The sequence below is a fragment of the Nerophis ophidion genome, linkage group LG20, assembly GCF_033978795.1.
Source record: "Nerophis ophidion isolate RoL-2023_Sa linkage group LG20, RoL_Noph_v1.0, whole genome shotgun sequence".
NCBI lineage: Eukaryota > Metazoa > Chordata > Actinopteri > Syngnathiformes > Syngnathidae > Nerophis > Nerophis ophidion.
Genome location: NC_084630.1, coordinates 26,707,835 through 26,720,204, shown reverse-complemented (window position 1 = coordinate 26,720,204; position 12,370 = coordinate 26,707,835). Strand labels below are relative to the sequence as shown.

Sequence of the window (12,370 nt, the reverse complement as noted above, 5' to 3'; positions counted from 1 at the left end):
ACGGTGGATCCCGAAGCGACTGTCAGAAAGTGTCTGAAAGATGATCTGTAAAACATAATTCATGCGACATTTTGACCAAAGAACCACCATTACATGTTATGTAGACCACAAGGAAGTGTTTTACTTTGAAAATAAACATAGTATGACCCCTTTTAATGCGCCTTTTGTATGAAAATAAACCTGACTATGGTCCGGAAAATGTTCCTTAACTGAAATCTGTGGTGATCCAGTGGCTCTACTAACATAATGCTGAGGGAAATGTTTGTCATACACCGTGTGCCATGAATTAGTCTCAAATGAAAAACAATTACATTGATAAAGCCGCAGCTATTCCTGATGACACAACTGTTTATCCTGGCCAAAACAGTCTGATTAAATGCTGGCACAAGTTCAACCCAAAAAAAAAAGAGGTTACATCTGTTTTCCACTAGCTCACAGAGAGACTTATTCAACTTGAGACCTATGAATCTCTTTATCTTTCGACCACACAATTGGATAATCTCCATCTAGAACTTTTGCAGCCACTGCATGCTTAGACTTAACTACAAAAAAAAAATATTCCAAGTGAAATGAAAAATGCACAACACACCCACATTTGTCTTAAGACTCATTTGAATATTTTACAATTCTGATGAAAGTTATTGAAATATAAAGAAGATGTAAGATGGCACCGTAAAACAGTCTATGTTGCTACGGTGATTTCAGAAAAAACCCAAAGACTACTTAAACCAAAAGCTCTTAAAGGGGAACATTATCACAATTTCTGAAGGGTTAAAACCAATAAAAATCAGTTCCCAGTGGCTTATTTTATTTTTCAAAGTTTTTCTCAAAATTTTACCCATCACGCAATATCCCGAAAAACGGCTTCAAAGTGCCTGATTTTAACCGACGTTATATCCACCCGTCTATTATCCTGTGACTTCACTGCGTCAAGCCGCCAGAAACAAACATGGCGGATAGCACAGAAAGGTATAGCGATATTAGCTCGGATTCAGACTCGGATTTCAGCGGCGCAGGCGATTCAACAGATTACGCATGTATTGAAACGGATGGTTGGAGTGTGGAGGCAGATAGCGAAAACAAAATTGAAGAAAAAACTGAAGTTATTGAGCCATATCACGACAGACAGCGGCACGGGAAGAAGCGAGGACGAATTCAGCAATCGCCTTCTAACCAACGATTAGTATGTGTTTGTTTGGCATTAAATGTGGGTGGAGGGAAAGGCTGGATGCAAATATAGCTACAAATGAGGCATAATGATGCAATGTGTACATACAGCTAGCCTAAATAGCATGTTAGCATTGATTAGCTCGCAGTCATGCCGTGACCAAATATGTCTAATTAGCACACTCCACATACCGGTTTTTCCTTGAAGAGCCGCTGGGGCGCTGATTAATTTAAAACCTCTTGTCATTCATGCGCTTGTTCAAAGCATGCGGTAAAAGTAAACAGGCGCTAATTATTTTAAAACCTCTTCTCACCCCTGCGCTTACCAATGGCATGCAGTTAAAAATTGAGTGTGATAAAAAAAAATTCATAAAAAATTATTCTACGGCCGCAGCCCGGTGGTTGGGGACCACTACTCTAAAAAAATTATTCTGCGGCCGCGGCCCAGTGGTTGGGGGCCACTGCTCTACACCATGCTATCTGCTTGCCGGTAGGACGCATGCATTTCGCTGCTTCTCATACAAGATTATAATGCATACTTGGTCAACAGCCATACCTTTTACACTGATGGTTGTGATATTAACAACTTTAAAACTTTTACTAATATGCGCCACACTCTGTGAACCCACACCAAACAAGAATAACAAACACATTTCTGGAGAACATTGGCTCTGTAACACATTATAAATGCAAAATAAGAATTACCCAGAATTCCAATTCATCCATGACTCTTGGTTATATTATACACACGCACCCAACCCACGCACGGAGAGGGGGTGGGAGGTTGGTGCTAGCAGGGTGTATAATATAGCCAAGAGTCATGAATGCACGCCATTCTGGGTAATTCTTATGTTGCGTTTCTAATATCTTACAGAGCCAATGTTCTCCGGAAATGTGTTTGTTGTTCTCCTCCGCCATTTTGAAAATGACGGCAGGGGAAGCGTCACTCGTGACGACACGAATTTGACCCGGCAGTAAAAGTAAGCATGCGCTTATAAACTTGGGGAGCGAGTTTTACCCGGGGCAGGCGCATTTTACATACCCAGCGGCTATTCAAAGAAATACGATAAGTCAATAACATCAACAAAACTCACCTTTGTGATTTTGTATACTTTATCGTTGGAAATGCATTTGCTTTGAGTGTCGCAGGATATCCTCACATTCTTGCCATCTCTGTCGTAGCATAGCTGTCGTCGGTACAGTGTGCAGAACAAACGACGGACTTTCGCATCTTTTGACGACTGTTGCAATTTGAATCCGTCTCTGTTGGTGTTGTTACACCCTCCAACAACACACCGACGAGGCATGATGTCTCCGAAATACGGGAAAACAGTCGAAAAAACGGAAAATAACAGAGCTGATTTGACTTGGTGCGTGAAATAATATTGAGAAAATGGCGGATTGCTACATTTTGTGATGTCACGAGTGAAAGGTTATCGCTCGACAGGCTATCAATTGAAAGGCGTTTAAATCGCCAAATTCACCCTTTTAGAGTTCGGAAATCGGTTAAAAAAATATATGGTCTTTTTTCTGCAACATCAAGATATATATTGACGCTTACATAGGTCTGGTGATAATGTTCCCCTTTAAATGGACTCAGAATGATTGTTTTCACCAGATTAAACTATGTTTGAGCCAGAAGAAAAACTGGGTGTCATCTTTTGGGGAAAACACTATGCAAAGGAGTACTACGTCGCTACATTTACACTACTTTATGGCAACAGCGGAGGATGAATGTCCCATGACAGGAAGATAGAGAAACATAAGAAGCTTATCGACTATGTCTTCGACTCGGACTACAAAGGCAGACGCGTGCAATTTTTCAGGACTCATGCAGATCCCAAATACAGATCAGCAGGTACCAGAAGGTAAAAAAAAGTTGTGTTTCCATAATATTGAGAAACAAAATGCCAGATAATATCTCTTACCTCATACACACACACCATAATAATACTTGTATGTTGAAGCACAGTACAACCCATCAAGCGGTGCGAAATGTGTCCAGTAAAAAAAACTATCCGACTGGAACTCTCTAATCCAGGAGTCACCAACGCGGTGCCCGCGGGCACCAGGTAGCCTGGAAGGACCAGATGGGTCGCCCGCTGGCCTGTTCTAAAAATAGCAGCACTTACCAGTGAGCTGCCTCTATTTTTTTAATTGTATGTATTTACTAGCAAGCTGGTCTCGCTTTACTCAACATTTTAAATTCTAAAAGACACAAAACTCAAATAGAATTTGAAAATCCAAGAAAATATTTTAAAGACTTGGTCTTCACTTGTTTGAATAAATTTTTTTTTTTTTTTACTTTGCTTCTTATAACTTTCAGAAAGACAATTTTAGAGAAAAAATACAACCTTAAAAATTATTCTAGGATTTTTAAACACATATACTTTTTTATCTTTTAAATTTCTTCTTTTTCTTTCCTGACAATTTAAATCAATGTTCAAGTTTTTTTTTTTTTTATTGTAGAGAATAATAAATAATTTTTAATTTAATTCTTCATTTTGCTTCTTTTTTTTTTGACGAAGAATATTTGTGAAATATTTTATTCAAACTTATTATGATTGAAGTTCAAAAAAAATATTCTGGCAAATCTAGAAAATCTGAAGAATCAAATTTAAATCTTATTTCAAAGTCTTTTGAATTCTTTTTAAAATTCTTGTTCTGGACAATCTCGAAGAAATAATGATTTGTCTTTGTTAGAAATATAACTTGGTCCAATTTGTTATATATTCTAACAATGAGCGGATTGGATTTTAACCTATTTAAAACATGTAATCAAAATTCGAAAATGAATCTTAATGAGGAAAAATTACTAATGATGTTCCATAAATTATTTTCTTAATTTTTTCAAAAAGATTAAATTTAGCTAGTTTTTCCTCTACATTTTTTTCAGTTGAATTTAGATTTTTAAAGAGTCAAAATTGAATATAAACTGTTTCAAAATGTAGTTTTCATTTTTTTCCTGTTTTCTCCTCTTTCAGACCGTTCAATTTAGTGTTTTTTTCATCATTTATTCTCTACAAAAAACTTTCCGTGAAAGGAAAAAAAAATGTACGACGGAATGACAGACAGAAATACTCATTTTTTTTAAATATATATACAGATTTATTTATCAAAGGTAAATTGAGCAAATTGGCTATTTCTGGGATTTTTTTTAAGTGTGTATCAAACTGGTAGCCCTTCGCATTAATCAGTACCCAATAAGTAGCTCTTAGTTTCTAAAAGGTTGGTGACCCCTGCTCTAATAACTAAAATCGTACTAAAACATCCATCCATCCATCCATTTTCTACCGCTTATTCCCTTTTGGGGTCGCGGGGGGCGCTGGCACCTATCTCAGCTACAATCGGGCGGAAGGCGGGGTACACCCTGGACAAGTCGCCACCTCATCGCAGGGCCCGTACTAAAACAGTTTGATAGATTTTTGAGCACCGTGTGTAATGTTCTATATTTTCAATGGAACATATAAAATGTTGGTAACGTTTACTTGAGTCATATTGACATCATATTGCAGCCTACATATATCTCTTATGTTTGACTGCCATCTACTGTTCACACTTATCATTACACCATGTAACAAATGAAATTGCGTCAAGGTCGGTGAGCAAAACCAGAATTATTCCGTACATTAGGCGCACGGGGTCATAAGGTGCAATGTCGACTTTTGAGGAAAAAAAAAATATTATAAGTGTGCCTTATAATCCAGAAAATACGGTACATATGGACCTTTTTGTAAAGACTGACAATACACAACATCTTTGTCTACACTGGAACTAATTATTACTTATAAACCAGATCTAAAATAGCTATTTGCGATGTTATTTGGCTGTGTGGTGACACGGGGCAAGAGAGCTATGTAATCGTAAATAAACACAACTGTTAATTAACTAAATTAACGACATGCTGGTGATAATCTGTATGGTCATGTGTTAGTGATGTTTGGCAATAAAAGTTAAAAAGTACTTGTACAACACGTAATATAAATACTACTGTTTAGGCAGGTTCTGCTGTCAGCATTAGATGGGGCCCTTTAATAGTCATTTCAATTAAAACTGTCGTGTTACTTTTCACAGCAGGAAGCCAACAAGGAGCACTTGAAATCTTTGCAAATAAAAAAGATATTTAATTACCATGGTTTACCGGTAAGTACAATCGGCTTCTATAATCCACCTGCTCCTCCTCTTCCTCTTCCTCTTCCTCGGGCTCGGATGTGTCACTTAACACTTGGTTGTCATGTAGATGGGATGATTGGGGATGAATTTGTTCAATGACAGATGATGGACAGGGGGGGGAGGGCATGGGGGAACCTATAAAAAATAGTTCAAAAGAAAACAAAAGGAAATAATTATATTTAATGAATGAAGATGTGAGTCAAATCAAAAATGCATGGGAAATATAATGATGACGTTACTGAAAAGTAAGCAGGCAACAGTGATGTGGAAAATCGAGAATAAATCTGAAATAAAGTCACTTTTCGAAAAATAATGCCCTGCCATTGGTAAAGTTCAGTTAAACAATTCATAAAATACTGGTCATAGAGAACACACTACCCCTATAAAACTTAAAACAAAATTTAAAAATAATGTATTTTTAATATATTCAATTGTATAGACTGCAAAGACAAAATATTTAATTTTCGAACTGAGAAAAAAAAAAGTTTCTTTGCAAATTTACATTGAATGTAATGGTAGTAAAATATTGCAAAAAAGTTGTCACAGGCATTTTTACCACTGTGTACATGGCATTTCCTTTTAACAAAACTTAGTAAACGTTTGGGAACTGAGGAGACCCACTTTTGAAGCTTTTCAGGTGGAATTATTTCCCATTCTTGCTTGATGTACAGCTAAAGTTGTTCAACAGGTATTTTAGGCTTCATAATGTGCCGCATATTTTCAATGGGGGACAGGTCTGGACTACAGGCAGGCCAGTCTAGTACCCACACTCTTTTACTATGAAGTCACACTGTGATAGATGGATAGATGGATGGATGGATAGATAGATAGATAGATAGATAGATAGATAGATAGATAGATAGATAGATAGATAGATAGATAGATAGATAGATAGATAGATAGATAGATAGATAGATAGATAGATAGATAGATAGATAGATAGATAGATAGATAGATAGATAGATAGATAGATAGATAGATGGATAGATGGATAGATAGATAGATGGATAGATGGATGGATGGATGGATGGATAGATAGATAGATAGATACAAACCCTGTTTCCATATGAGTTGGGAAATTGTGTTAGATGTAAATATAAAAGGAATACAAAGATTTGCAAATCCTTTTCAACCCATATTCAATTAAATGCACTACAAAGACAAGATATTTGTTGTTCAAACTCATTATTTTTTTTAATTTTTTTTGCATGATAATTAAATAACTTAGAATTTCATGGCTGCAACACGTGCCAAAGTAGTTGGGAAAGGGCATGTTCACCACTGTGTTACATCACCTTTTCTTTTAACAACACTCAATAAACGTTTGGGAACTGAGGAAACTAATTGTTGAAGCTTTGAAAGTGGAATTCTTTCCCATTCTTGTTTTATGTAGAGCTTCAGCCGTTCAACAGTCCGGGGTCTCCGCTGTTGTATTTTACGCTTCATAATGCGCCACACATTTTCAATGGGAGACAGGTCTGGACTGCAGGCGGGCCAGGAAATTACCCGCATTCTTTTTTTTATAAAGCCACACTGTTGTAACACGTGCTGAATGTGGCTTGGCATTGTTTTGCTGAAATAAGCAGGGGCGTCCATGACAAAGACGGCGCTTGGATGGCAGCATATGTTGTCCCAAAACCTGTATGTACCTTTCAGTATTAATTGTGCCTACACAGATGTGTAAGTTACCCATGCCTTGGGCACTAATGCTTCCCCATACCATCACAGATGCTTGCTTTTGAACTTTGCGTCGACAACAGTCTGGATGGTTCGCTTCCCCTTTGGTCCAGATGACTCGATGTCGAATATTTCCAAAAACAATGTGAAATGTGGACTCGTCAGACCACAGAACACTTTTCCACTTTGCATCAGTCCATCTCAGATGATCTCAGGTCCAGAGAAGCTGGTGGCGTTTCTGGATGTTGTTGATAAATGGCTTTCGCTTTGCATCGTAGAGTTTTAACTTGCACTTACATGTGTAGTGACCAACTGTAGTTACTGACAGTGGTTTTCTGAAGTCTTCCTGAGCCCAAATGGTGATATCTTTTACACACTTACGTCACTTTTTGACGCAGTTTTCGCCTGAGGGATCAAAGGTCCGTAATATCATCGCTTACTTGCAGTGATTCCTCCAGATTCTAGGAACTTTTTGATGATATTATGGACTTCAGTTGGTGAAATCCCAAAATTCATTGCAATGTGTGTGGATGTGTGTGTTTCATTCAAAGAGGCACTTCACGGGGAGGGCCTGCCCTAATGTTTGAGAGAGACTGATGAACCGAGTGCAGAAGTCCAGTCTGCTGGATGATGTTAACCCAGCAGTGATTGCTGAGTAGACTTAAGGCAATACACATCTGAGGCTTTGATCAATGCTCTAAAATGACTTTCAAGCGAAATACTGAGTTGTGTGCCTGCTGGCATCCCTCCACATGATGCCCGAGGGAAACATGTAATGCCGTGTTCTAACGACGCTGACTCATGCCGCACAACAAGAAAGATAAACTGTCCAAAAAAGGTTTTTCCACATACAGAAAAATGGAAAAATGCAAGGATGATAACGTTCTCCGCTTTGCCTGTTAAAAATCAATATTAAAATCAATCCAATGGAGGTCATGATAGCAGTACACTACGACATACTGAATTAAAATTGTTCTCATTTATTCATGTTTTAAAACATTCACAATTAAAACAAGATACCTTAAATCTAGAAGTAAAATGTATTGACATTATAACATAATTACATAGATAATATACAATAGAAATTATATAAATTTGCCGACCATAGAGCTTTTAAGACTATCGTTATATAGTGATAATGCATGTTGATAACACTTTCTAGCTGTGTCCCGCAAATGGATGGATGGATGGATGGATGGATGGATGGATGGATGGATAGATGGATGGATGGGTGGGTGGTTAGGTAGGTAGGTAGGCGGATGGATGATGGATGGGTTGTTAGGTAGGTAGGTAGGTAGGTAGGTGGATGGGTGGATGGTTAGGTAGGTAGGTAGGTAGGTGGATGGATGATTGATGGATATATGGATGGATGGATGGGTTGTTAGGTAGGTAGATGAATGGATGGATAAGTAGGTAGGTAGGTAGGTAGGTGGATGGATGGATGGATGGATGGATGGATGGTTAGGTAGGTAGGTAGGTAGGTGGGTGGGTGGATGGATGGATGGATGAATGGATAGGTAGGTAGGATGGATGGATGGTTGGTTGGTTGGTTGGTAGGTAGGTAGGTAGGTAGGTAGGTGGGTAGGTAGGTAGGTAGGTAGGTGGATGGATGGATGCATAGGTGGGTGGATGGATGGATGATGGGTGGGTGGTTGGTTAGGTAGGTAGGTAGGTAGGTGGATGGATGGATGGATGCATAGGTGGGTGGATGGATGGATGGATGGATGGGTGGGTGGGTGGTTGGTTAGGTAGGTAGGTAGGTAGGTAGGTAGGTGGATGGATGGATGGATAGATGGTTAGGTAGGTAGGTAGGTAGGTAGGTAGGTAGATGGATGGATGGATGGATAGAAGGATGGATGGATGGATGGATGGATGGGTGGTTAGGTAGGTAGGTAGGTGGATGGATGGATGGATGAATGGATGGATGGATGGATGGATAGAACTGTATTGATTCCTTCAGGAGAGTTCCTGCTGGATAATTGAAATTCCAGAAGCAGTGTACAGAATTGAGATTGAATTTAAAAAGCAAAAAGCAAATAATGGGGCTATAAATGGAAACAAAATAAAAACATATTACAATAAGAATAAAAATAAAAAAGCAACAATGAGAATACAAATATAACAGTAAAATAAGAATATAACAAGAGAAACTAGGCAGTAGTGACCATGTTATGAAAATGTATTGCACTGTTATTGTTTTGCATCCCCTGTCATCCTAGTACCCCCCTCAAACCCCAGAGAGGATTTGTAGAGTCTAATGGAGTGTAGGACAAAGGAGTTTGGTATAATTTGGAAATTTGACAGCATCAAGTGAACAAAAACCTTCATAACACAATGTAGCATTGGCTCTAGTGGCGACTGTCCATCCACAGTGCAAAGCCTCTTCCAAGTCAGCAATGGTTACCTCCAGGGCTTTATGGACGTTCTTCATCATGACAAATCCGTGCCAAGAGAAATACATAATTTAAATATTTAATTGATATTGTTACAATACCATCCTGTGTTGTGTCTGAGATTAAAATGGAATCAATCAATGACCTTGAACATTTCAAGCACTGGTATGACCAGCACTGCCCTTGTACCTACTTAGAATCGGATCAATTCCCTGTTAATCACATTTGCATTATCTCCCAAAACAAATGAAAGATTGACAGTAAAGTGCTAAAAACATTTGAACGGAAGTGTAGGTAGAACCACAGAAGTAACCAGATAGTAACAGTAAATGAGCAAGTATATTAAATATAATTTTGACAAAAAAATTCAGCAGACAAATTAGAAGCTATTGTAACCCGTTTTAGAATGCTTCAATCTTCATTTATACAGTCGCGGTCAAAAGTTTACATACATTTGTAAAGAACATAATGTCATGGCTGTCTTGAGTTTCCAATAATTTCTACAACTCTTATGTTTTTGTTATAGATTGTTTGGAGCACATACTTGTTGGTCACAAAAAACATTCATGGAGTTTGGCTCTTTTATGATTTTATTAGGGGTCTACTGAAAATGTGAGCAAATCTGCTGGGTCAAAAGTATACATACAGTAATGTTATTATTTGGTTACATGTCCCTTGGCGACGGAAATTGAGCTGTTTTGCCACAATACGCAGCAATATGTTTGGAAGAGAAAAGGTGAGGCCTTTAATCCCAGGAACATCATGCCTACCGTCAAGCATGGTGGAGGTAGTATTATGCACTGGGGATGTTTTGTTGCCAATGGAACTGGTGCTTTAAATGGGACAATGAAAAAGGAGGATTACCTCCACATTCTTCAGGACAAACTAAAATCTCTCTTGTGTGGGGGGTCGCAGCTTGCTGCCAGGTTCGTTCCCCCGGGATGCAAACGGACCACTCCGGACAGGGCGTGCAGGTAAGAACATGATTTATTGTCGAAATCAAACAAGTACCAAAAAACTGAAAACAAGCCTGAGGAAAATTGTACTGATCGCAGTGGACGCAAAAGCTAACACTTGGCAGAGACTAGAGATAAGGAATACTCACGTAACTGTGGCGTTGAAGCAAACAATGAAGCCAGGCTGACTGACCGGCAAAGGCAGGAGTAAATAGTCCCTCTGATTAGTGCTCGGGAAACAGATGTGCAACCTGAGCACCAATCAGAAACAATAAGCTAAACTAAAAGCAAACAAGGGTGCACAAAAACAGTAACAAAGGGAGTCCAAAATGAATAGAATATCACAAAAACATGATCATGACAAAATCATCACCCCAGAAGTTGGGTCTTGGCCGCAGTTTGGTGTTCCAACAGAACAATGACCCCAAACACATATCAAAAGTGGTAAAGGAACGGCTGAATCAGGCTAGAATTAAGGTTTTAGAATGGCTTTCCCAAAGTCCTTACTTAAACATGTGGACAATGCTGAAGAAACAAGTCCAAGTTAGAAAACCAACAAATTTAGCTGAACTGCACCAATTTTGTCAAGAGAAGTGGTCAAAAATTCAAACAGAAGCTTGTGGATGGCTACCAAAAGCGCCTTATTGCAGTGAAACCTACCAAGGGACATGTAACCAAATATTAACATTGCTGTATGTATACTTTTGACCCAGCAGATTTGCTCACATTTTCAGTAGAACCATAATAAGTTCATAAATAATAACAAAAACTCATTAATGTTTTTTGTAATCCAACAAGTATGTGCTCCAATCACTCTATCACAAAAAAATAAGAATTGTAGAAATTATTGGAAACTCAAGACAGCCATGACATTATGTTCTTTACAAGTGTATGTAAACTTAGCCAATAAACAACTGTATACCAAATAATGTATACCAGGGGTCACCAACCTTTTTGAAACCAAGAGCTACTTTCTGGTTACTGATTAATGCAAAGGGCTACCAGTTTGATACACACTTAAATATATGGCCTGAAATAGCCAATTTGCTCAATTTACCTTTTAAGAAATAAATATAGATATATTTAAAAAATGGGTATTTCTGTCTGTCATTCCGTCATACATTTTTTTTCCTTTTACGGACGTTTTTTTGTAGAGAATAAAAGATGAAAAAAACACTTAATTGAACAGTTTAAAAGAGGAGAAAACACGGAAAAAATTTAAATTTAATTTTGAAACATAGTTTATCTTCAATTTTGACTCTTTAAAATTCAAAATATTTTTGAAAAAAATAAATAAAAAATGTATGGAACATCATTAGTAATTTTTCCTGATTACGATTAATTTTAGAATTTTGATAAGATGTTTTAAATAGGTTAAAATCCACTTTGAAATTTAAATTTGATCCTACAGTTTTTTCTAGATTTGCCAGAATATTTTTTTTTAATTTTAAAATAAATATTTCACAAATATTATTTGTCGAAAACAGAAGCTAAAATGAATAACTAAATGAAAATGTATTTATTATTATTTACAATAATAAAAAAATTGAACATTGATTTAAATTGTCAGGAAAGAAGAGGAAGGAATTTAAAAGGTAAAAAGGTATATGTGTTTGAAAATCCTAAAATCCTTTCTAAGGTTGTATTTTTTCTCTAAAATTGTCTTTCTGAAAGTTATAAGAAGCAAAGTAAAAAAAATAAATTAGTTTATTTAAACAAGTGAAGACCAAGTCTTTGAAATATTTTCTTGGATTTTCAAATTCTATTTGAGTTTTGTCTTTCTTAGAATTAAAAATGTCAAGCAAAGCGAGACCGGCTTGCTAGTAAATAAATACAATTTAAAAAATAGAGGCAGCTCACTGGTAAGTGCTGCTATTTGAGCTATTTTTAGAACAGGCCAGCGGGCGACTCATCTGGTCCTTACGGGCGACTTGGTGCCCGCGGGCACCGCGTTGGTGACCCCTGATGTATACAATCGGGCACAATAGAGATTTTAGGCTATAT

At 37.4% G+C, this 12,370-nt stretch overlaps 1 protein-coding gene across 6 annotated transcripts in view; it reads right to left on the bottom strand.

Moving 5' to 3' along the window:
* tenm3 (teneurin transmembrane protein 3) overlaps positions 1-12,370 on the bottom strand; it is a 779,964-nt gene that overhangs the window by 393,737 nt on the left and 373,857 nt on the right. The window contains exon 2 of one of the 6 annotated variants that reach the window (XM_061880871.1): positions 5,299-5,475. The exons of the other annotated variants lie outside the window; for them this stretch is intronic. Coding sequence (XP_061736855.1) covers positions 5,299-5,467 — 169 coding nt within the window. The 5' untranslated portion in view covers positions 5,468-5,475. The remainder of the gene's footprint in view (positions 1-5,298; positions 5,476-12,370) is intronic. 6 annotated transcript variants of the gene reach the window in all.